The following is a 25,587-nucleotide window of genomic DNA, read 5'->3' as shown; positions in this document are numbered from 1 at the left end:
CACGTGATGCAAAATGTACACCACAAAGTAAACACAACACTTGAGCTATGTAAAAATAATCTGTATTGCACAAAACATAATTAGACCAACATTACACGTAAGTAATACCCTGCTACCTTAGCAGTTGTCAGAGGGTTACACAAGTTACTAATACTCTGCAAGAATATGCAGTTGTCACATTAGAATACGTAAGTACTCAGGATTCTGCAACATAAGCAGTAGTCAGGAAGTATAGTAAAAGGTATATGCACTTGTCATGAACAATTCCTAAACACCCATAAAAGGAACATTAGAGAATATACCACAAGTCATATAAATACATATTAACTAGACATGCCCATAAAAGGAACATTAGCACACATATGTATTACCAGTAAACAGGGAGGAAACCTAAAGCATTATAAGTCTGTATTATGCTCTTAAAGCCCAGATTTCCTACAGAGTACCTGTTTCTCGTTGATTTGGTAGAAGAGGCACTTCCAGTGCCTAAGGAGGAGTCTGGGGGCCCCCGGCGCTCCTATGCGTGGAAAACGGGGGCCTCGCAGGTCTCCTGGGAGAGGGGGGGCGATCTGCACCCTCTCTACCGTAGACAAAGAACTGGCCCCTCTGCGGACCCGCGATCCTGGTGGGGCCCCCCCGGCCTCTGATGGCCCTCTCCGAAGGGGGTGGTGGGGCCAAATGCCAAACACCTGCCTATAAGGCTGAACGGGTCGATCGTGCACCTTAGGCAGTGTCCAGGGGGGGAAAGGAACTCCCTTTCCGCACCCGGGCCCTGCAATGCCAAGGGCAACGAGGTCTCGTGGCGCAGGGGCCTCTGATGAGGCCTCCTCCCGCCCGCGACCTCGAAGTGCAGCCGCGGAGGTCGGGCTGCTTCGGAGGAGCTCCAGCTCGTCTCCTCCGGCTGAGGTTGACTCCCACGCAGAGCGGAGTCCACCAGTGCCACGGGTGCACGGGTCCAGATCCGTGCGCCCCGGGAGCATGACAGGAGCGGCTCGCTCCTTTCAGAGGGAATTTCTTAGTGCCCTGGGGGCACTGGGGGCACAACACACAAAGGAAGCCGGGCTGCGGCGGTGATTCTTCGCAGCAGGGGAGCGCTCATGGAAGCGCGAGGGCTCTGTTCTCCACCCGGGCTGTGGCGGTGATTAAAGGGGCAGGGAAGTGCTCCTCCAAGCGTGAGGGCACTCCTATGAACTCGGTGCTGCGGCGGTGATTTCCCTTCAGGAGGGGGGTGCTTTAGCAAAGCACCAGGGCATCCCACAGAGCGCTTTTCGCAGCGCTTTTAGTCCCAGCTGTAAGGATCGTGGCAGGGGTCAGGGGCACAGCACCCTGCCCCTGGGAACAGGCCAAACACAACGAGCACAGGGCTGGTGGGCCCAGCTACAGGCCAGCACAAGGGGTGCAGGTGGTGCCAGTCCTTCTAGTGACCAGGCAGGTCACAGGTCAGCACAGAAGCAGCAGTCCAAGGTGGCTTCCTGGTGAGTCCATTCATCAGCGTTCTGTGTCCAGTTTCAGTTCCGAGAGTGTTCAAATTGTGGGGAAAATTCCCCTGTAGTTATAGTCAGTTCTTACAGTGTTTCACAATGGTAGGGAGAGGAGGTTCCAGCCAGTTACAACTGGTTCTGGGAGTTCCCCCTCTCTCCTTTCAGCACAGGCTCCAAACATCAGTGGGGGGTTAACAACCCTATTGTGTGAGGCCAGGGCGCAGTCTTTACAAATGCAGGTGTGCCCCGCCTCTCCCTTCTCTCAGCCCAGGAAGGATTTACAATATGTAGATGCACCTCTGTGTCACCTCCACCCTCCCTGTGTTCAGGCTGTCTGAGAAGTATGCACAAAGCCCCAACTGTCAGTCTGCCCAGACGTTGATTGGAGAGAAGCTGCAAAACACCAAAGTCATAAGCACAGATAAAGGCGCACATTCCAGAAGTGGCATTTCTGTGATAGTAATAAAAAATACACCTACACCAGTAAGCAGCCTTTCTTACCACTGTCACAAACATACCAAACATGCCTACGCTACCCCTCATAAGTCAGACAATACCCCTTACACATAAGGCAGGGCATTTCCAATGCAATCCTATGAGAGGGCAGCACTCACAGCAGTGAGACACCAAGTTAGGCTGTTTGTCACTACCAGGACAGGCCACGCAACATTGCACATGTCCTGCCTTCTACATACATGGCACCCTGCTCAAAGGGCTAGCTAGGGCGTGCCTTAGGGGTGACTTACATGTAGTAAAAGGGGCATTCTGGGCCTGGCAATTAAATTTAGATGCCAGGTCCCTGTGGCAGAAAACTGCGCACACGGGCTCTGCGCTAGCAGGCCTTAGATAGGTTTGACAGGCTACTTTAGTGGGTGGCGCAAGCAGCGCTGCAGGCCTACTAGTAGTATTTAATTTACAGGCCCTGGGTATAGGGATACCACTTTACAAGGGACTTATAGGTAAATTAAATATGCTAGTCAGGTAGAATCCAATCATACCAAATTTGTAAGAGGGAGCACATGCACTTTAGCACTGGTTAGCAGTGAAAAAGTGCTCAGAGTCAAAACGTCAGCCAACAAAGATCAGAAAAATAAGGAGGCAAAAGCAAAAAGTCTGGGGAATGACCCTATAAAAGGGCCAGGTCCAACAAATCTTTAATACAATAAAACATTCAACATTACTTCAGCAACCTAAGGGAAAAATTCAGGACAGAGGGAAACTAGCAGCAAGTAAATTTCCTCTTCTGCTGCATAAAGGAGTCTTTAGGCTTACTCTAGCTAAGAAAGCTTAAATACACATTAATATAATTAATACACATAAACCTATTGCGCTACTTATAATTTGAATCAAATATGCAAAAAATTACCACATAATTTGCAATTCCTGCTTTTGACGCATACTTCGCAGCATGATTTGTAAAATTTGGTGATTTCACCAAATAAGTTATTTCTATCTGAAACGTATGCTTTATGCTGCAGGTTAATATTAGTACCCTGATAGTATTAAAGTTTTGCATAGTGGTTTGGGTGGGGACTGGCATTTTGATGAGACAACAGCAGGACTCCTTCTTTATGGGTTCATGGGGTCATCCTCTCACTGATTAGTATTGTGGTGGGGGAAGAGATTAATTGAAGGGTACTGGTAAGGATTGTGACAGTTCCAAGTTTGAACATCTGCCCTTTCAAAAATAACAAAGCCAAGTGTCTACAAGCCTCAAAAGATAAGGCAGAGTAAGGGGAGCAGAGAAAAACATCTAAAAAAGGGGGAAGAGCAGAGCACTGTGTTTTTGGAAGAAAGTGGATTTTGACAGCTATCTCAATGAAACTGGAAAGTACAAAAGGTGACTGAACCGATCTGTGACATCACATGTGATAATCACGCTGCAGATGTTTCCCCTGTATAACTTTTTTCACCCTGATTATGTACGACTGATGCTATGAATATTAAATCATTCCAAATGTTCAACTTGTATCCCATTTTGTTCTGCTACTGAATATATTAAGGTAGATATATGAATACGTCCAACTTGTACCCTTTCCAGATGACTGAAATAAAAAAAATATTGATTCTGATTGCTCAGCCCCATGAATCATCTTTAAACCGTGGATATCTAACAAATGGCCGCATTGAATATTTTTTGCAGCTCTGCTTCAGTTAAATATCTGCTTTTGGAGCTAAGTGCTTGTTTAACAATGCATGCTTAACTTTATGGCTCAATAATTTATGTTGCCTTGCGAAATATATGAGCGATCATCACCTGTCAGCTTGAGACATGGAAATAAACCATTCTTCTCCTCTAAATTCCACTTTTCTTCAACAGCGTCAGCTCCCACATTTGAGCCTACTCAGCTGCAAAAAACAATAGTTATCACGAAGGGACAAGAAGTTGTCACAGAATGCAAACCACAAGCTTCTCCCAAGCCAACCATCTCTTGGAGAAAGGGAAATAAGGCACTAAAGCAGAGTAAGAGGTGAGCACTTCATTTTGTATTATAATTTTCTTTTCGACAGGTAGAGTGGTGCTCATTATCCAATACAGTGGAGTGGCATGAGGGCAATGGGCCCTTATGCAAGGTGCAATGATCCAGTTATGCTACTGATACCTGCTCGTCTGATCCACAAGTTTAACTAGAAATAATTTTTCCAAGCAAAACTGCGTACAACTTTCCGTCCACTTAAGAATGTAATTTCATGCAATGTAAAACGTTATTGGCTTTGATATTTAACTAAAATACTGAAATATCATGTTTTTCCCTACCCACTCGTCTCTGGAGGACAGTTACAGGAAAAACTGTATTTTACGAAAGGCTGATTTCAAGCTGCAGTTGGATAGTGGGGAGAAAATTCTACAGGAGAGGAAAACCAGTATGTTCTAATACTTCGGGTGGTTTCAGTAATTCATTAATTTGCTGTTATGGGGATTTTCTTTGGTTAGAACACATTTTTTACTTTAGTGGAGTCCAAAAACAATTCTTGGATGGTGATGATCACAGCTTCCCATTAGTAGCCACTGGCAGAAACATTTGGTTAGTATAGAAAGTGCTCATATTGGCAAGTGTACTTGTAATTCATTGGTGTATTTTTACGGCATAACATTTTTTCCATCAGTAAAGAAGATCCTTCCTCTCTGTCCTTACAATCTTTGTGGGTGTTTCTCTGCTTTCCAACCCTGTTAATAGGCTTACCTTTATCCCTAACAGAAATGCATTTGCAACAACTGTTCTCAGGATGGGAAAACATTTGCAAATGGTTTATGAATTACCACAACATTTTGAATTTGTGGGAACTCACCAACCGCAAGCTATGGTTATGTGATGATTTACTTTAAATTAAAGTCTGTATTTGAATAAATTTCGTGATTGCAACAAAATAATGTTTTATGAATCACGGAAGTGAATTTGCAGTTGTAATTTATAGTACTTGAAAACCTAAGTTAAGTATGGGTATGCATATGCTGTAGTGATTTGGTGCCATTCCGAATTTGTGCCATTCCGATTGTTACCACTAAATACTGAAGGCCTATCTCTATCTTTTCAAAAAGTACCCATGTCTTTAGATTCTACCTCATATATAGCAGTAAAAGCTCATTCAAAGCCATGTTAGGGAAGCAAAGGAAACACAAACGAATGTTATAATGATTGATAGTAGTATGTAATTTTAATCCCTAGTATCCACACAACAACTACTATCACCTACAATGGAATGAAGATGGCCTTACACCAGGGGTGGCTCCTCCACAATGGCAAAGGAGCATCACCCCACTGGCTGACCCAGCAGCAAAAAAATAAAACAATATTTATTATCGGTTTTTTTCCCTGCTGCTGGCTCAGCCAGCATGTGCAGGACGGGGCTGGGTCATGGAGGGTGGAGAGGGGAAGAGGAGTGGAGTGCACTATGTTTGGCTGGCTGTCTTAGGCTGGCCAGACAGGCATGCACACTTAGGTTTCTCCAACCTGGCGTTGTTGCGCAGCCTGGTTGGAGAATCTGCACAGACTCCCATGCAGTGTCTGAGAAGCAGACCAAGCCGCTCAGACCAATAATGGTGCTCCACTCATGCTAGGTATAGCACAAGAGCAGCACCAGGATCTCATAGGGACCTTGTGCTGGTGTCCCAGGGACTGCTGGTGGCATCAGGAATGGTATGTTCTTTTTTTATTCTTCCTAAAGTATTTCCCCATCCCTGTCGTTCTCCTCCCATCCCCCTGGAGATTTGTGGCCACCGCCACTGCTTTACACTCCACTCATTTCTGCTTTTGTCGTAATTGAGCCGGCGGCAATGTTGTGGTGTATCGACTGCGACAGCACCCATTGCGCCATCGGCAGGCGAAAAAGTGGCGGTGCCGGCAGTTGGACCGTGGCGTTTTCACCAGGGTCATAATGTGGCTGTCAGACCTCCACCACGAGTCTGGGGTCCTAGGACCACCAGACTCGTAATGAGGGCCCGAGTGTGCAGATGATGTGGGGGGTGTTATTTTGTCTTTACCTTCCTCTCCTTTGAAATACCTTATGCCCTCATACCCTGATAGCTATCCTCCAGGCTCAGCGTTTGGTCTGACTGGCAGCAGTGGGCACACCACCCAGGAGGAAAATCTACAGTCCTCCTTTTATTCTGGTTTGTAGAGACAGAAGAAGATTGCCAATACAACATTTATTTTTAAGATTTATAACTGTCTTGGCAGTGTTTCTTCTGTTTCCCTGGACAGGAAAAATAAAAATGACTGAATGAGCTGTATCCCCCTGCTCTGTGAATTAAGAAGCTTCCAACAGGAATTGGGACAGTGTGGATTGTAACAAAAACTTCTTCCTTGAAATAAGAGCTTGTGGTGCCCACCGGCAGCCACAAGCACAAATTAAGTACTAGGTGTTCTAGAGCTGCTTCAAATGCCTATATTAACATACCCAGTGCTATTGATCAGACATTATTCATTCTTAATCAATGAACAGAAACTGTATCTTGAAACTTGATCAGACATTATTCATTCTTAATCAATGAACAGAAACTGCATGCGGCGTACCACAAGGATCATCACTCAGCCCCACCCTCTTCAACATCTACATGAGCCCCCTCGCAGCCATCGCACGCCATCACAACCTCAACATCATCTCCTACGCCGACGACACCCAGCTGATCCTCTCCCTCACCAACGACCCAGCCACCGCCAGAACCAACCTGCACGAAGGGATGAAAGACGTAGCCGAGTGGATGATGAACAGCCGCCTGAAACTGAACTCAGACAAGACGGAAGTCCTCATCCTTGGATCATCACCCTCTGCCTGGGACGACTCCTGGTGGCCCCCTGCCCTGGGCAGCGCACCCAAACCAACGGACCACGCACGCAACCTGGGCTTCATCCTGGACTCCTCCCTCTCGATGACCAGACAAGTCAACGCCGTCTCATCATCATGCTTCAACATCCTACGCATGCTCCGAAAGATCTTCCGATGGATCCCCACCGAAACCAGGAAGACGGTCACCCAGGCACTCGTCACCAGCCGACTGGACTATGGTAACACCCTCTACACCGGAACCACGGCCAAACTACAGAAAAGACTCCAACGCATCCAGAACGCCTCCGCACGCCTCATCCTCGACATCCCCCGACACAGCCACATCTCCGGACACCTGAGAGACTTGCACTGGCTCCCCGTCAGCAAGAGAATCACGTTCCGCCTCCTCACCCACGCACACAAGGCCCTCCACGACCTGGGCCCCAGGTACCTCAACAACCGCCTGACCTTCTACACTCCCACCCGCCAGCTACGATCGACCAGCCACGCCCTCGCCGCCGTGCCACGCATTAGAAAAGCCACCATGGGAGGAAGATCCTTCTCCTACCTGGCAGCCAAGACTTGGAACTCCCTCCCCATCCACCTCCGTCTGACCCAAGACCACCTCTCCTTCAGGAAGCAACTCAAGACCTGGCTGTTCGAGCAGTAGCGGTCCCCCCTCCCCCAGCGCCTTGAGACCCTCCGGGTGAGTAGCGCGCTATACATATTTCTTGATTGATTGATTGATTGATAGAGGGCACATGAAAATCATAATGGAGGAGGAAGTAAATGGTAGTTAATATTTAAAACGTCATAGTAGATATCATCTCAAATTGAATCACTCAGGGGGGTGCACTGGGAATTTGCCTGTGCAGTTTACAACACAAAAGCAGTGTTTATACTAACATACACATCAAGCTGCATTTTTCTGGGCGAAATTCACAAAAGGCATCTGAGAAAAGTCAGAAATGTGTTCTCTTGAGAGCGATTCATGCTATTAAAAAAATCCAAGAGTATTCAGGAGTGTTAACATGGCTAGAATGTATGCATGTGAAATTCTCACCCAGTTGAAAATGCATCTCATCTAAATTTAATGTTTATACAGCAGAATAATCCCAGAGAGATCAACTCTTTTTATTAAATGGGTTATTCTTTGCCAGCTCCCAGTCAGAGGAAACCTATTGCTTCCTGTGAAAGGTAAAAATGTTCCATGGTGGCAAATTACCTGCAAGTGGTATATGTATAACCACAAACATCAGAAGCAGCTTGTGGTGCTAAGTGGAAGTTTGGCATCATGCACAATGGTGGGGGGCTCAGGAGGGTAATTCATTAATTTTTAAAAAAACATACCTCAGTCATCGCCGCCTTCACCATGACGCTGCTCCTCTCCTGCAGACAGGCTGCAGGCACAGGCTCCCAGCCTGGCCTCTGGCCAATCCTGACGCTGTTCAGAGCAGACTGGGAGCTTGTGTCTGCTCTATCCAGCCCGGGAACACCGTGCCGGGCTGGAGAGAGAGCCTACTGCGCATGTGTGTTTGGCCATCCGAGATGGCCAGCCAAACATACATGGACGATAAGGGGGAGTGCTGTGTAATCCCCTCAGTGCCCGTCACAGTCTGTGGCCCTGCCCCTTTTACCAAAAAACGATCATAAACATTGCTTATTATTGTATTTTGGTAAAATGTTTACAGCTGCTGCTGCTGCGGGGGACGGTGGCGCTCCTCTGCCCTAGTAAAGTAGCTGCGCCTGACAAACATATGATTTTGTGGGTTGTCACCTACACCAGCAGTGTGATCCTCCCAGAAATGCACATATTTCTACTAGTGCTGGAATCATGGTCCAAGACTAAAACTATAAAATGTTCTTCAATCTCTATTGTTTCTGAAGTTCAGAACATACCTGAAACCGAAAGTAACAGAATCAATGTAAGCTGCATGAATTATACATTAATTATAATGAATTATAAGGGTTCACAGATAGCCCGTGTTTGCCAAGCTCTAACAATATGGACACTGTCACTCAAAATAGCGGAACATAACCTTTCTGCCAAAATGGAATACATTATGATTCTTGGATTCTTTAAATAATGTTCGCAAACTTAAATGTTAAAGGGAAATCAAATGATGCAACAGAATGTAAATGCAGAATCAATGGTGTCAAGGATAACTGCTAGGTAAGGAGAGTATCAGAGTTTTATGTTTGTAAACAGGGATACAGTAGAGGTACAGCGATATTGAAGTGTTGTAAAGTTGACAGGGACAAGTTTTCTAGAACACATTGGGCTTGTAATAGGCTACAAAGTCACTTGAAGCTACAGAGCCAGCCCTGGGCCATCGCAGACAGCAACACATAAAAGCAACAAAGAAACTAAGAAAGCAGTAAAGGTTGGTACAGAAAGCCCACTTTTGAGTCAAAACTGCCTCTAGATATAACTCCGATCCATCTCCAACAGGAACGTTAAGCACCAGTGTTAACTTGACATTTCTATTGTTGCCTGAATCCTGCTGGATATTAAAGGAACTTTACAGCTTCTGTTGTAAACCTATAACAATTTGCAAAACACAGTGCCCCCATCTCAGCAATAAAGCAGTCCCCAGTGACATAAACGGCCCCCATTAACAAAACCAGTCTGCACCCTCATTCATACTTTTATGTGGAATTTGCAATTTGATATTTTGCTATTTCTTTGTGCCTTGCTGGTACAATCAAGATGTAAAAGTATCCATGGGAGCACAAAAAAGTGATGTTGAGTCAAATGCTGCTGTAAATAGAACAGGGTTGTTTTTAGAACATTAAGCTGGATACTAGAAGCAAAATGTGATGCAAGTACCTTACTTTTGCTATCACTCAGTAATTCATGTTGTGTAGACCTTTATTCAAGACGTTGGTATGCAAGTAAGATGTACACAGCAAGCTTTACCATTCTGTCCGTGTTTGTAATCCTAGCAGAGACAACGTTGAAATTACATCTGCTCGTGATGACTTTTTACTGTTACCTGTTACGTTAAAATATTCATACAGCAACTTCAAATAATTCTTGTAGTGCATGCAGTCACCACCCCGGTAAAAAGCAAGTGCATTTTCACTCTTTTGATACCAGTTTTTGCAGCAATGGAATCTCTTGGCAAACGGCAGTATTCAAACTGTACACAACAACAAATCAAAGGGTGAGATAATTACAAAAAATCCTGCAGCTTTGTGTTAAAGGTCCTGCATCCCTAGGAGCCTGTTAAGGGAATACACTCGAAATTTAAAAAAAAAAAAAAAAAAAAGCTTGTGTGGCTGTATTTTATAAAGTGGCCTAGAGAAGGTTCAACAAGTGTTTACAGTCAGTTGTGTCTACGGGCCACCTTCACATTAGAGAAGTGGATGCAAACGCTTGTGCTGACCTTTGTGTAATGTGGATACTGCGGTCGCTTTTTTGTGACCACTCAGTATTGATTGTGGATCTTGCCCCATGCAGGTAAAGGAATAGTTGTGCTTATGTAACCATGCTCCGTTAGAGATCTGGGTGCAGGAGATCCATATGAAGAGGCAAAGAATCAATCAGAAGGGACACTGGGCCATTTTACAGAATTTGGCCCCTGGTGATTAGCATCTGCAAGAGGCAGGAGCCAGTAAGACTACGAAAGAAGCACAAAGCCATTTTAGAAAAAAAATATATATTCAAAACAGATAATTAACGCACTTACATGAACGAGCCAGGTGTGCCATAAGTGACATAAAGAAAAGTTTACCTTGAGTTAAAAGTAAGTAAAATAACGAAACGCATTCTAGACTTTACTGTTGATGTATATTTTCTTTGCACCGAAAACATATTTTTTTTAAAATGCGATTTTGAAAATATTGAACTTTATTTACATACTTCTGTACATCATGCTTTAAGAAAGACTTAGATAAACATGTGCAGTGTGTCGCTTTTAAAGGGATAAGAATTTGTTCTAAGAAGGCATTCGGCGTTTATCTAATATTTCTTGCTATAAACTGAAAAATACTCTAATGCATTGCAGTGGAAGCACTCCATGGGAGGCTGATGGATAACTCTGACAACCATTAGAATAAAGTTGAGCACACTGCAAAGTTTTAAAAAGAGTGGTGAGAAAAGCTTTGGCAGACAACTATGTTCTCACACTAGAATGAGCACAAAAAGGACACCTATCCCAGCCTGGGAATAATTTACCTTGGTGAGGTTAGTGCATGCACCTGGGCATCTTAGTCTATAATAAACTGCCACCTACCAGAGATTGCACAACAGAGTTTAAGGGAGTGGCTAGCCCCTTGAGGCTTCTTGAAGTGGGAGCCAGTAAATGTTCTCCATATTCTCAGAGTTTTCCCAAGTATGTTCCTGAAAATCACTGGATCTGCAGTTTGAAAGAATCTTAAGGATTAGGGGTTGCATACATTTTGTCAAAGCTGGACAGGAGCACATGCACTCTGCATCATCTTCCTCATTCCCTTTTCCTCCAAGCATAGTGCACGTCTTCCTCTATTTTTCCATTCTGCTCCAGCATCATGGTGGATCGTGCTGTGAGTGGTTTGCAGTACATGCGATCCGGCTGGTGTGATTATGGTGTAATGCCGGACCCCACACCATCCGTGGGGTATGTTAGGTCAATGGCTTTCTCAATACTAGAATTGTTTATTCTTTACAACACTTTTGTGTTCTAGGATACACGATTGCCATCAGGCATGTAGGCTGTCCACCACAGGCAGTCTCATTTGTTTTGTGTGTGGCAAGAAATTCTATTCTAAGTGATAAATTCTGAATACATCAGTTGCAGATTTCATTGCGTGTGACAATTTTACCACTGATACTGGGCCATTTGTAATTAGTAGGGGTGTATGAAATATAACTAATTTGCTTTCCTGAAATTTTGAAAACATTTTGGGAAACAATATTTAAAATTAGGCATAAATAAATGAAGTGCAAATAGGCACCATATTTTATCATGAAATGTGTCCTCGCTTCCATTTTGAACATGACATATTTTGCATATACAAATCACCAAAACACAAGTTCTGAAAATTACAGCCTCTTTTGTCCCCATCATTGACATTGTTCCTACACTCCAGGTCTTATAGTTAATTTTACGAGGTGCGTCAAAGCATAATTTACGGAATTGTGCGTAATACTCATTACACAAAACTCCCGAAATTACACAGATTTTGCCAGCATATTTGAAATGTTGCTGTGGTCTTGGAATTAGGGCCATAGACCCAGGAGCAGTTTGGGGTACTTTTATGGGGCAGGGCGGCGCACTGGGGTTGAGGGGAGAATTAATTAAAATATATATATACTTAACTGCATTGTCACCGCTGTTGCCACCTCCACTGCGCCACTCCTCGGCTGCAGGCACAGGCTCCCAGCCTCCACTGCGGCCAATCCTGACGCTGCTCAGAGCAGCGTTAGGATTGGCTGACAGCGTTAGGATTGGCAGAGCGCTCCCAGGCAAACTGGGAGCCTGTGACTGCTCTCTCCAGCCTGGCATCGCAGTGCCAGGCTGGAGAGAGCCCAGTGCGCATGAGTGTTTGGCTGACCCGAGACGGCGGGCCAAACATACATACGCACTGAGGGGGGTGCTCTGTGCATTCCCCTCCATGGTTGTCATCCCCAGTGCCCGCCCCTTTTACTACAAAATGATAATAAACATAGTTCATTATCATTTTGTAGCAAACGGTTTGCTGCTGCTGCTGGCGGAGGTGGGGGGGGGGGGGGGGGGGCAAGCTCCTCCGCCCAAGCGGAGGAGCTGCACCTCCCATTGACACATAGAAATAAATGTTTGGGGTTATTGGCCATATAGTGCATATGGCGGTTTGTGTCTAGGGGACAAAAATAAAAAAATGTTTCTTCAGTGTTGTCGGCTAATAAGAATGAGGATGATTTTTTTGTTTATTATGTACAAACAAACATACTAAATTCTCACTTTCATAGAACTGCACAAACTAATGAGCATTTAAAAACAAATACTCTTAATGCTCGCACATCTTTAAGGCTTTATACGCACCTCCAGCGTTTAACTCAGCATCTCATACTGATCATTACCATTTCAACTAACAATTCGCACATTTTAGTTCTAATCGGCTGTTTATTCACTGCGCCGGCAATTAAAGACGATGCCTGTTATCCAATCTGCAGTTTGCAATGATAGGTGATGAACCAATAATTAACAGCTTAAGGGCTTTACTTTGCTCGGGGACTCCGTGACCCAATATAACTTCCAGCTTAATTTCGTCTTAATAGAGACGGTTCCTGCAATACTTGGATATGTAGGGAGCTAAGTATATGATGATACTCGTCCTCGCCTCCCCAGGTGCCGCCGTAATGAATAGATTCGGGGGACGACTCTCAGAATTGCATTCAATACGGAAATGTTTCATTTTCCTGTGAGAATTCCGTGCTCACTTTTTGGCATAAATCACCGGCTCCTTTAGCGGTGGCAGGCTCATAATGGCAATTAGAGAGCCCATTTCAAAGCGAGACAAAGAAACAACGATAACCTTGACGATCGTAACAGCAAATGGAGGTAGCGCATCTTTAAAACGCCCTGGGTCGCCACTGAGGACATGCTGCCGCATTACAGTTCCGGGTAACATCCGTGTTTGTGCCCGCGAGGTGCTGGCTCGTTTCTGTTGCGAAAATGGATAATGAATAAAGAAAAACAAAGCACCGAGCTAGTCTCGTTTCTTTTGGAAATGCAGATGTGTAAATCGTTTGAAGGGCACCTGAAATAATATTCCAGGGGGCACACCTAGAGCCGTCGCAGGCACGACATTGACAATTTAAGAGAAACGCTTTGCAAGGAGTCTTCCAAATATGATTGAATGTTGTTTGCCTAAGTGGATACCTTTGCCGCTGATAATCTTTGTCGTCCTTTTCTTCATTTAGTCAGTTGTTTTTTATCTGAAATATAATGAAGCTGCATACTGTATATTACCAAAGACCGATCATTTTTGCCACCGTCCTGCCGGTGCGTTCAAACAGCGACAACGCTTAGTCCAGTTCTTGAACTTAAAGCTCTGTGAAAATTCCACAGTCACTCACTGTTGAAACAAAAAAAGTCCCCTGTATGGTAATGGACGTACACCTGCCACCAATGCCTCTGTAGCATATATCTCTTCATCCATAATAGTTATTTTTAGTCATGAGCGCCATGATTTTGCCTGTCTTACGGTATTTTATGTAATGTGGTCTTGTTAGAGTAGGCTGGGCCCACCAAGCACTGCCTTCATGGTGGTAGAGGCCTACTACCCCAGCCAGGAATTAAGTGGCATGAGAACGATGGTGGCATCATACCTGTTTGTTTTTTCAAAAGAGTCAATAGTGTGAACAAGTCTTTACACCCATGTCAGTGCAGTGGTGCCTACCGGCCTACTCGTGTAAAGTTCTGCTGCTGTGTATTTAACTTGCCCTTGGCCTAAGTGATGGAGGTATGTAGCACCAGGCAGTGCATGATGCTTGTGTACTGTGTTTTGAGTGTCCATGTGTGTAGTATATAACACATTTTGGAAGTCCAGTGCCTGGAAAGGCTAGTTGAAGGTGAGGATTGCAAACCCAGACAGGAAATGTGGATTGCTGGCATTTAGAGTTGCCACCTTTCCAAGAGAAAAGTACCTGCTATTTTGGTTGTTTCCAGAGTATGCAAAGGCTTGGACTGCAGAAATGAGCGGAAGGGGCAGGGAGTGACTTTAAATGGATTGAAGAGGGCCGAGATCGCTGCAGGATTACATTGCCTCAGTATTCTGTGCTCGCACATTTAATTGCAGTAGCCGCGTGTTTAAGAGGAGGGCTTTGGGCACAGGCACATTTTTATTTACAAATTAAGCACGGCTCTGATCACTTACTGCCCACCTTCCATTTCCCTCCATCTTGTTCTCTCTCGTGAAAACTCTCTGTGGCTGCTGAAATTAACGTCGGATAGCGGGAAAAACTGGCAGGAGCGCTGGAATTGCCCAAGGTTTTCACAACTGGTCTCCAAGGGCTCCTGCCCACTGGTGAAATGCCACATAAAATAAAAGGCCTGTTCAGCTCTTCCTAAGAAGATTTTTTATTGTTCGCTGATTTGAGAGCCAAGTGCAGAAAGGGTGTAGTTGGCTCACCTTGAAGAACCATAGTAGTAATGACCCCACGACACCAGAGATAAACAACGCAAAACACCCCCATTGTGGCCCTGCGGCACCCACCCCTAACAGGGTCTTAAGAGACGATAACTGACAACTTTGTGCTGTTCCACAAGATTATCTCACTAATCGTTCTTGAATTATTTTCATATTTAGGCTTTCTGTGCTCTACATTATAAATGATAATGTTCTGCAAAATACTTACCATTTTATTGACGGACCTTTGTGCCTACAAGGTGCATTTGTGTGTTCTGGATAAGTATCTCTATCTATGGAAATGTAAGAGGAATTTTGAAAGCAGCATGTAAAGAACATTGATTTACACATTTCTAGTAGAATTCATACCCTAGCGCTTTTCTCAGAGACACAACTTGAAAGTCCGTTATATTTGAGCCTATTTGGGGATTGGTGTTTAGCATCGCGGCCTTACAATTAGAAAGGAAGCACAGGGCAGCCAAGACTCTTTTGCGAAGCTATAGCAGAACTTCAGCAGATACCATGTAGTTTGATACTGGTCTACTGTTCAATCCTGACATTTCTAAACAAGTGATTGATGTACTGGACGAAACCCTGCACGTCTAAAACTTGAAAGATCTGGCAAAACATGATCTTTGCTGAAAGATTTCGAGAGCAATGGAAATTGTTTCCCCTTTTTCTTTCCAAAAATACTCCTTTGCAAGATTACATTATTTATAGGTTTGGCCAAATACAATTAGTAAAATGATTTCCTTACTCTTCGTGGGCTCTTCATATTTTTTTGGCTCAAGATCTAGGATTCACTTACATATTTTCATTAAGAATGGAGATTGATCTATCTTGTGTTTGAAATTACACCAACTTGTTTTATATAGCCCATAAGACCATACTTGTTCGTTTTCAAAGTGCTAAGTCAGTATTGTCTGAACCAGTACTTTGTAATGTTTTCCTATCACCCTTCAGCATAGGAAGTGACATCACTGAATTTCCCATCATTCATCTGTAAAGGAAAGGAAACGACATTACTGGTTTCCTAACAAAACCACCTTTAATAGAAGATGCCAATCAATAAGACTTGAATTCCCATCACCCACCATCACAGGAAATTACATCACAATACCCTGCACTCCTCCACCTTCCTAGGACCTACTTAATCGCAGCTGCAACTTGGAGATGCAACAGATGTGCCACTGGCACACCAAAGGCAAATCCTAGTAAAGCCCGTCTGCGACTGGACTACACCTCGCACCAGGAATCCTAGTCCAGTCATCACCCAGCAATGCTCTGCAAGGCTACTTAGGTTGTTAGATCCTATGTGCCCTTCTCCCAACCGCTGCAGTGCCACACCTCACACCACAGCGGGAGCTTTCACCTGCACACACTGCAAGTTCTCCAGTAGCCACACACAGCCTCCACACAAATAATAACACCCTTAACACCCCTCCCTAAATACATGCTACACAAACACCAACAAAGCCTACTTCACCCTCACCCTACACTACACCCCACAGCAAACCTGCACATCAGCACCCACTCGCAAGCATGCTTCGTAATTCATGGCCACTCAGCAAACATACAACCAAAGTATTGGACCTGCTGAGTAGCAATGCACCTGACGTCCTCTCTATAACAGAGAACTGGCTCAACCCCTCTTCGGCTCGCAACGCTGCAACAGCAGTCCCAGTGAGCTACAAGATCGCTCAACAGGACCACTTTCACAAGCCAGGAACAGGGATTGCTATCATCTACAAGGGATCCATTAAAGGCACAACATCCACAGAGAATGCCACCACATTCAAGGAACACCTGCACTTCAAGCTGCAAATCTCAGAAAACTTCACCCTGAACAGAACACTCACCAACGACCACCTGGAGCACTAGCCATGTTTACCAACCTCATCACCAACTTTGTGTCTCTACTCACCATTTACTTCAGGGCCTGCATTCTACTCAGAGACCTAAACTATCACATGAAAGACCGAAACGACCCGTGCCCTCACAGGCTTGAGCAAAATTGGACTCACCCAACTTGACCTAGAACCAACATTCTCTGCAGGACACATACTGGACTCCATCTTCACTGCAAGCGACAGCATCAAATACAACTCCACCACACAACTCATATGGTCCAGCAACTCCTTTGTCCACTTCTAAATCATCACACTTCAAGTCAGCACCCATACCAGGTACAGCATCCAAGCTGCACCTGGGGCAAATTTACTACAGCAGCAGTCTGGCTCAGTGCTGTTTGCATAGATCTATCTAGTCCTACAGACAACCTTAACAAGGATATCAACAACTTCAACAGCTGGATCAAGAACTCTTTGGACTCCCTCACACCCATCAGACGCAACATGCTGAATAGATCACACAAAAAGGCCAGTTGGTATACAGAAGACCTCTGAGACACCAAAAAACACTGTAAACAGCTAGAAATGAAATGGAGGGCAAGCCACAACACCACTGACAGAACTACCTACAAGACTACGCTCAGACGCTATCACTAGCAAATAAGAGACACAAAGAAAAAACACTAGTGGACTGCATGGAGGGAAGCTCCTACAGCTGCATAGAGATCTTCTCTTTCAGGATTTCTCCTCACCCTCAACCACTGTCACCAACATTGTTGCATCTCAGCACCTCTGAAACAACCTCTCCAACTTCTTCCGCAAGAAAATCACAAACATCTTCAGTATTTTCACACACCTATCTAACTCTGGAGTAATAATTGCTAACCTACCCACCACCAACCAAGACAGCCACATGACCAAATGAACAATCGTCTTCAGAAACAATACAGTGGCAATCATTCAGACCCTCCAGTCAGGGGCACCAACGGACCCATGCTTCCCCCTCATCTACAACCTGGCCCACATAATCAACACCTCTATTATGTCTGCCACTTTATTCTGGGTGAATGGAAACTTGCTGAAATCAACGCCCTCCTCAAGAAGCCTACAGCCAATCTGAATCAACTGAGCAACTTTTGACCCTTCTCCGGGCTTCCCTATCCAATCAAAGTGATTGAGAAGGCCGTCAAAAACCAACTCATAAACCACTTCCAGCTCCACCATCTTCTAGACAACACTCAATCAGGATTCAGAAAGAACCACATCACTGACACAGCACTCTTTGTGGCCACCAATGACATTCAAATCATCCTGGACCAATGAGAAACAGCAGCCACCATCCTGCTCAATCTGTCTGTGACCTTTGACACTGTCTCCCATAACACCCTCATCAGAAGACTCCATGAGATTGGCATACAAGGATTCGCTCTCAAATGGATTTGTTCCTTCGTCACAGGAAGAACCCAAAGGGTCGGGCTTCCTTCACATGTCAATGTCTTGATCTCTGATGTGGCGTTCCACAGTGATCGTCCTTCAGCCCCACCTTTTTCAACATATGCATGGCATTGCTCGTCAACATCACCTGATCACAAGACATCTACCATCGTCTCCTATGCCAATGACACCCAACTCACACACTCCCTGATGAGCAAAACAAGCACCTCCCAGTCTAACTTGACTAACTGCATGACCATGATAGCAGACTGGATGCAAACCTACTGACTGTAGCTCAACTCCGACAATACAGAAGTACTGGTCTTCAGCAACAAGACTTCCCCCATAGGAACTCACCTGGTGGCCATTGGAGCTAGGACCTACACCCATACCCACAGACTAGGCAAGGAATCTAGGGATCATCATAGATGACAATGTCAACATGACAGCTTAAGTCAGAGCAGTGTGCCTTATCTACTTCAACATCCTAAGCATGGTGAGAAAAATCTTCACATTGCTGCCTCAGAACACTAGATGGACCATCACACAAGCAGTCAGTGGACTACAGCAACATAGTCTATGCTGGGATCTCTAGACAACTCGTACACAGACCTTCCAGAACACCACTGCAAGACTTATAATCAACCTCTGATGCCCCACCCACATCACACCGCACCTCAAGAAGTTTTGTTGGCTCTCCAATCACAAGCGCAACCAATACAAACTTCTTATACATACAGTTGAAGGCCTACACAACACAGTACCAGAGTACTTGAACAACCTCATACACTTTGACCTGCCCACCAGACACCTGCTCTCTGCCTCACTCTCGCACATTCCCCGCATCTGCAAAAGCAAAACTGGAGTTCGCTCATTCTCCTACATCACACCTGACATATGGAATAACCTCCTTCTACACATCAGAGCCTCCTCCTCACTTCTTGAGTTCCACAAAAAGCTGAAGACTTTGCTCTTGTATAAGCACCTTGGGGACCACAAACCTACACACCTGCCAAAGTTCCTGGATAACCTCTTGGGTGATTTGTGTGCTATACAAATCTATATACCATAGCATAACACTCAAACTGGCAAGGACCATATCATCACAGTGGCGATTCAATCACTTTATCAGGTTGGTTCAGCAGTATTAGGCAATGAGAACATGTTTGTTTGGACATGAGACGTGTGGAGGAATCTGCAATCATCGTTTACTTGTACATGCATCAAACGGAATATAGTGGGGATGGTGGGTGGCCTCAAATTAATTTAGAAAAGCTCCAACCCTTTTATATTTGTGAATTTAAATACAATATTTAATCATCTGAATATTTTGATGAATGCTTGTTTCTGTATTTGTTGCATATTGTTTTACAGTTCAAATCATTGAAAATGCTTAGGCTGGGGTCCTTCTCTTCTAGTAATAACATCTGGGAGGTCCCCAGATTCCAATGATGATTCAGTGGGGGCTCCTGGGTTCCAGTAATGATTACGTGGGGTTCCACAGAAATTAAATGGTTAAGAACTACTGGCCTAATGCATTCTTTGTGTTGTAGTCTTGTTTTGCTACTATTGAGCTAATTAAACTAACATGAGAAACCACTGAATTGAAGGTGCTGTGTCAGGACCAGTCACAGTGTCTGTTACTCCCTGGATTGAGGTGGTCAACCTACTGGCCAGGTCACCTTTGCTTTCTTTACATTCCTGCTCTTGGACAGATGCAGCTTGAAATAGACATTGCCTCTTGTGTTTTTTTAGTTATGTATTTGATAGATATAAAGTGCTGCAGTTCCTCATTCTGTTATTTCAAACCATTTTGGGTTATGACAGATGTTATATATTGTGAGGTAGGGAAAGATAAAGTCCAACTGTGGAGGGGGGGGAATACAATTTAATATTTTTCAGTTGCGGACCCTTTTTTTTTCTTATTTTAAGAATCGCTCAGTTGCAATGGTGGCTGTCATGTATTTAGAGTGGTGGGGCAGGCAAAATATGGGTGGCATTCAAATAATAAAAAAATGGCACCTTCCTGGCTTGCCACAATGTCCTCCTCACTCCAGTGTCTTCTCTCCTCAAAGCTTCGGACCCAGGAGACTGCACTACCCAATTCTGCTGCTGCTCTCACGCTATTAAGCAGCATGAAAGAAGCGTCAGGATTGGAGGGAGCAGCCTCTCTAGGCACCCTACAGAGCACTGGAGGCATGTGCTTTCTCTAACCTAGCTGTCTTCAAGAAAGCTATATTGGAGAAGTTTAAAATGTACATATCAGTCTGGCCGTCGCCAGGCGGCCGCCCAAAGGGACATATGCACTTCAAACATAAGTGCAGAGCTCCTTGCTGCTACTCAGCAGCAATTGCCCCTCCCGGTCCTGACACTGGCTTCAGGCCAGGTTGCTGAAAAAAAGAATAAACAAACTTTATTACCTTTTTATTTTTCAGCTGCTCTGATGTAGTTTTTTAGTGGGGTGAAGCTCCTGCTCAGTTGTGTGCAAGATTTCTCAGTTTCAAGGGTTCTCCTGGAGCATCTGTAGCTTTGTTTGATGTTTTTGCTAAGATTGGATTCACTGCACTTTACAACCTCGGGACAAGGAATCCCAGGGCTCTACCTCCGTCTCCTCCGTCTTAGAACTCTGTCTCTGCGTTTCACTCGTCTCAGTGCCTTGCCTCTATTTTTCACCCACTTCGTGGCTCACTGGCATATTAGGTATGCATTTTGTGGCTGCAGCGTTTTGTCTGGAATGGTGAATGGTGGCCTTTGTTGCGATCATGGCTGGCCCTTTGCACAAGTATATACTTATACATGTAGCGCAGAGACTTTTAAAGCTAATTTGAAAAGAAGGTAAACATGTAAACGTTCACATTTCACATAGTGCCCTGTGTCACTGCGTTCACAGCATTAGTAAGCAATTTTGTTTCCATTTAACGTTTTATATAAATGTTGTAAATGATCATTAATGTTGTATATTTAGCATTTTGCAAACCCCAGTAATGGCTTTGTCCATCTAGTTTTAATGCAATGCCAGAAGCCCTGCATATTGTTTAGGATATGGGCCAGCTCCTATAGGGAGCTGTGTCACTGCTCATCCGGTTCGGTGCACTGGTGTTCTAATGAGTAATTGCTCTCTGTTACTTCCGGATTATGTGGTTAAAAGGTTTTCCTTATTAAAGCGTTAATGAGCATTCATTTATTATAACATGATAGTTTTCGTTTGTGCTAGAATTGCAGGTGGAAATTTGATTCTGGTTGGACTCAATTTTCAGAGAGGGTTGCGTTGTGGTAAACTTTCCAGGGGATATATGATTTTTTTTTCATATGGCTTCCATAAGCTAGTTGACTCTGCCTATTAATTTCCATGTGGAAATCTTTAAATTGTAGTCGAGTTGATCTGCTATCCTACCCACTAAGAACAAAGGTAATTCAAAGGTTATTCTCAGTTCTGAAACCTAAAATCATGTTTCCAATAAGTTATCCCATGGAGTCGGTCTTAATTTATGTAAAGCATGTGTTATGCTTACTATAGGAAATCGATCCGTATCTATGCTCCCCTCGTTTGATTTTTATTGCTTCTAGGCACTAGACAAGTGGTATTTTCACCTCTGTGCAGCTGTATCCTACTGTTTATCTCCCAGCTGCTTGAGCTCTGACCTAAAAATGAAAAACAGTTTTGTGTTTAAATTGGTATATTTCACAATTTAGTAAGCCTGCTTTAAAGAGTCCAGACGTGTATAGTTTACCTACAGCGTGCCTATCAGATATAAGGGCTTTCTAGGAAAAAAGAGTTACATGCTCAAAAACAAAACTATTTGTGTAATCGAAATGCTAGATTTGATATGTTCTAAGAAATTACATAGTTTCTGTTCAACTTCCAAGAATTAAAATTTGAAATTTTTCTGTACCTAAATGTTGAATGATTGAAATATTTTTTCACAGAAAATGGAGAAGGTTTTTTTGTTTTTTTGTTTTTAAGTGTGCAATTTTGGACTAGGCCAATTTTTTTTAACTTTTCTTAGGACAATCCTATAAACAAATTGTCGGTGTTTAAATACATATTACCATAATGAACGAAAACATCGTATTTTGGTAATTCGGAATCGCTATTCTCATTTTACAAGTTGTAACATCGCCTCTCATAACGTTATTTATACTTAACAAAAGGCTGCCTTTTCCTTGACTAACCCACTCGCCGTTGCCTGTTCTACTTCTCAATGCATCACCCCTGGCGCATCTTATCCAACAGCCTAGGTTTGCAGTGCAAATAAACTCTAGAAAGGCAAGGTCCCAAACTTAGACACCTTCTCTTGTAAATACAAATAGCAGTTATAACACTGGCCCCCGTGATGCACAATGGGCCTTGCAACTGTAGATATGTCATGGAGAGGTGGAAATTTACTTTGATCGTTTCGAGACAGGCATGGTTTGACCTTTGGTAGAGGTTGTGAGAACAGAAGATTTTGGTGATAAAGCATTGGGTTGCTGTCTGTGTTTGCACTAGCATGACCCTGGGATAACTTAGATAGAAAAACACCTTCCTCAAGCAGGAACTAGATCACACTTTTTGTAACAGTTAATTAGGAAACTGAAATACCAGTACTTTACTTTGCTGAGAAGTTATCACCAATTTCAGTTCAGTGAAGCTTTTAAAAAATGATCTAAGTAAGACTTCAGAGAGAGATATAACTAACAAAAATATATTTGTTTGAACTCTCATCTGCTTCATGGAGTACGCTGGGAAGTACTGCCACTGTAATGCTCCAGGTTGGGACCAAAACAGATATTTTAGTAACCTACAATGATAACTGTGTTGAAGGTCCTTTGCAATGAAGTGAGTTGCTCTGTTGAAGCCTCTCTTTTCAGGTGAAACTGTGAAGAAAGCAGTGGAAAGTCACAAGCCGCTTATACCTGGAAGAGAATCAGCAACCTCTTTGCAACTGGACATTTGGCTGTGAAAACACCAGAAGGTTGCACGGTGCTTTTCACAACCTGAACTCGGTGACTGCTCTCAAAATTACTGTCCTGAAGCATTGAAGACATATTAAGCACTATGGAAGACATTTCAGATACCGAAATCTAGAAAATGTTCATTTCTGGAGGAATGACAGAAGTTGTCAATGCTACCCGAAAAAAAAAGTCACAGACTTACTGGCTAGATTTTCTCAGTTTTTCCTGCTCTGAGGGTTTGAATGTGAAGTTCAGGGCTACTGCAGGAGGACAGTGAAACACTTGTAAATGGCCTTGTGGTGCACCATTTAGCATACAGATTCTACCCTGGTGCCGCTGACAATTTTTGGTTTACACAAAAATGTCTTAACTGTGAAGGGCACATAAACCGCCAGCCCTTTGCTGACTTTGTGCGGGGATCGGATTGGCCAGTCACGAAGAGTCCCTAGGTCCTCTTTGTACAAGGCTATTGACCCTAAGTCAATGGAGGAGTGCTCCTCACAGAGTCGGGGGTATATGGGACTCCCCACTGTGGGTTTGTGAACGAAGTCCTATGTGAGCAGAAAGAATTCAATTAAAGATATATAGGGTTGACATTTTAGACTAAAGAAATACAATGCCACAAATTGAAAAGCACAGCAGCCAAGGTTGTACTCTGAGGTGTGCCTCCTTTCAGAAATGACATGTCCCATGTGATGTCCTTCCGACACTCGAGACATGCGGTTTCCTGTACGTACCCCCTGGGGCATTGCATTCTATTCTTACTCATACCGCTGAGCCCAAGTGAAATACAACATCTGTCATGTACCGAATGAGTAAATGTCAGAAAAAAATATTTTTCATCGAAAGTACACATACGAGTGCGAAAAAGAGGACGTGAGAAACTGCAAACCTCAACAGATAAGTAAGTCTGTGAGAATTGTCTTTGTACCAAGAAGTAAAAATAGCATGCGTGTGACTTTAATTCCCTTCAAGCCTTAACTTAATTCAGGGGAAAAGCTCTGCTAAACAAAGTGACATTGTTATTGACACCTCTGTAGTTGCAAATGAGTCCTTGCCAGCTTTCCCCTGACTCAAGCATTTTGCTTAATTCTGATTTCACGCTTGGGAAGGTCCTGAACAATCCAGGTCTCGAAGCGAATCATGTTCTAATTTTGCTCTGACAACTCCATAATGGGAATTTGAATACTTATTACATTTTTCTTGCTAAAAAACAGAAGCCGAACTCTGTGTTTACAGCTACTAACCTGGCTTTAATCACACGATATTGTAACTACTTTCTTTTCCAATAAAATCTTGTTTTTAATAACAGGCTCCCCTATGGTGCATTCTAAAACTTTGGGTAATCAGAAAATGAAAACAAATCAAGGACATACGTTTTCTTATTTAAAACATCTCAATTTAGGTCAGTTTGTAGAAGTAGTTTTGTGTTGAAGGATAAAAAAAGTAGCTGTTTGTAGTTATGTTAATTAAGATACAAATGGCATGTTTATGTCTTTTAGATTAACTAGTAGAGCCTAATTACGAGGTCTCAAGATCTGCACACATTAAGTCCAGCCTCCGGTGTTACAGGCACCAGAGGTATTAGTAATTTCTGGGTAAGTATGGTCAATTGGGATCACACATAGAACCCTGAATTCCCCATGAGAACGGAGAATTACGGGGGCACCGGTAGTTACCCTGGCAATTTATTATTTTGCCCAAACAATCACACACAGATTTTGGCTGCTATCAACTGCGGAAATCTCCTCCTGAAAGTAAATAGATTCCCGCCTTGCTCCATATTTTGATGAGCCAGTAACTTGCTTGAGGCCATATCAGAATAAGGTCGACACTCACAATGAAGGCCTCAGCTTCATTGTCCCTTTACCTAGATCAACCATTGTCTGCTACCCTTTCTCTTTTCTCTCTCTCACTAGGTTCAACAGACAGAAGGTGTTGGTGGCCTTCCTAAGGCATTACGCTGCCTGCTAGACCTTCTCATGGTTGTCAGTGGAGTACAAAATGGCCCTTGAAAATGTTTTAACACCACCTCCTTATTTGGACAGCATGAACTCAAATAACATGTACAACCCTGTTGATGAGTATATAAAGGTGCTGTCGCTTAGTTTGTTTTTCTTTCCATCTGTGACAACACAGTTCATTTTGCAGCACAATTTTTTTCAAATAATAAGGGCCTAATTACGACCCTTGCGGTCTCCAGTCTGCCAAGGTGTCGGTCTGACCGTGGCGGTTCTGCCATGTTAGGACCACCAGTTTCTCTTCACTGGAGGGACTGGCAGTGCTGGCGGTCCTAATATGCCAGGGCAGCGATGCATGCAGTGCCACCCTGGGAATTACGACCCCCCCTCCCACCCCACCAGCTTTTACATTACTGGTGGAGATGGGTTGCAGGGGGCCCCATGGACAGTCCTGTCATACTTTTCACTGCCTGCAAGTGCGACGGGTGCTGTTGCACCCTACGCACCACAACATTGGCGCTGGCTCAATTATGAGTCGACGTCAATGTTATGGGCTGGTCCCCA

The 25,587-nt window shown here is 43.9% G+C and overlaps 1 protein-coding gene across 6 annotated transcripts in view; it reads left to right on the top strand.

Moving 5' to 3' along the window:
* CNTN5 (contactin 5) overlaps positions 1 to 25,587 on the top strand; it is a 3,179,309-nt gene that overhangs the window by 2,536,479 nt on the left and 617,243 nt on the right. For all 6 annotated transcript variants that reach the window (XM_069202389.1, XM_069202386.1, XM_069202392.1 and 3 more), the window contains one exon: positions 3,802 to 3,952. In XM_069202389.1, the coding sequence (XP_069058490.1) occupies positions 3,802 to 3,952 (151 nt within the window). The remainder of the gene's footprint in view (positions 1 to 3,801; positions 3,953 to 25,587) is intronic.

Source organism: Pleurodeles waltl, chromosome 8 (assembly GCF_031143425.1).
Source record: "Pleurodeles waltl isolate 20211129_DDA chromosome 8, aPleWal1.hap1.20221129, whole genome shotgun sequence".
NCBI lineage: Eukaryota > Metazoa > Chordata > Amphibia > Caudata > Salamandridae > Pleurodeles > Pleurodeles waltl.
The sequence above is the reverse complement of the archived record's forward strand: the minus strand, read 5'-3'. Positions and strand labels throughout refer to the sequence as shown.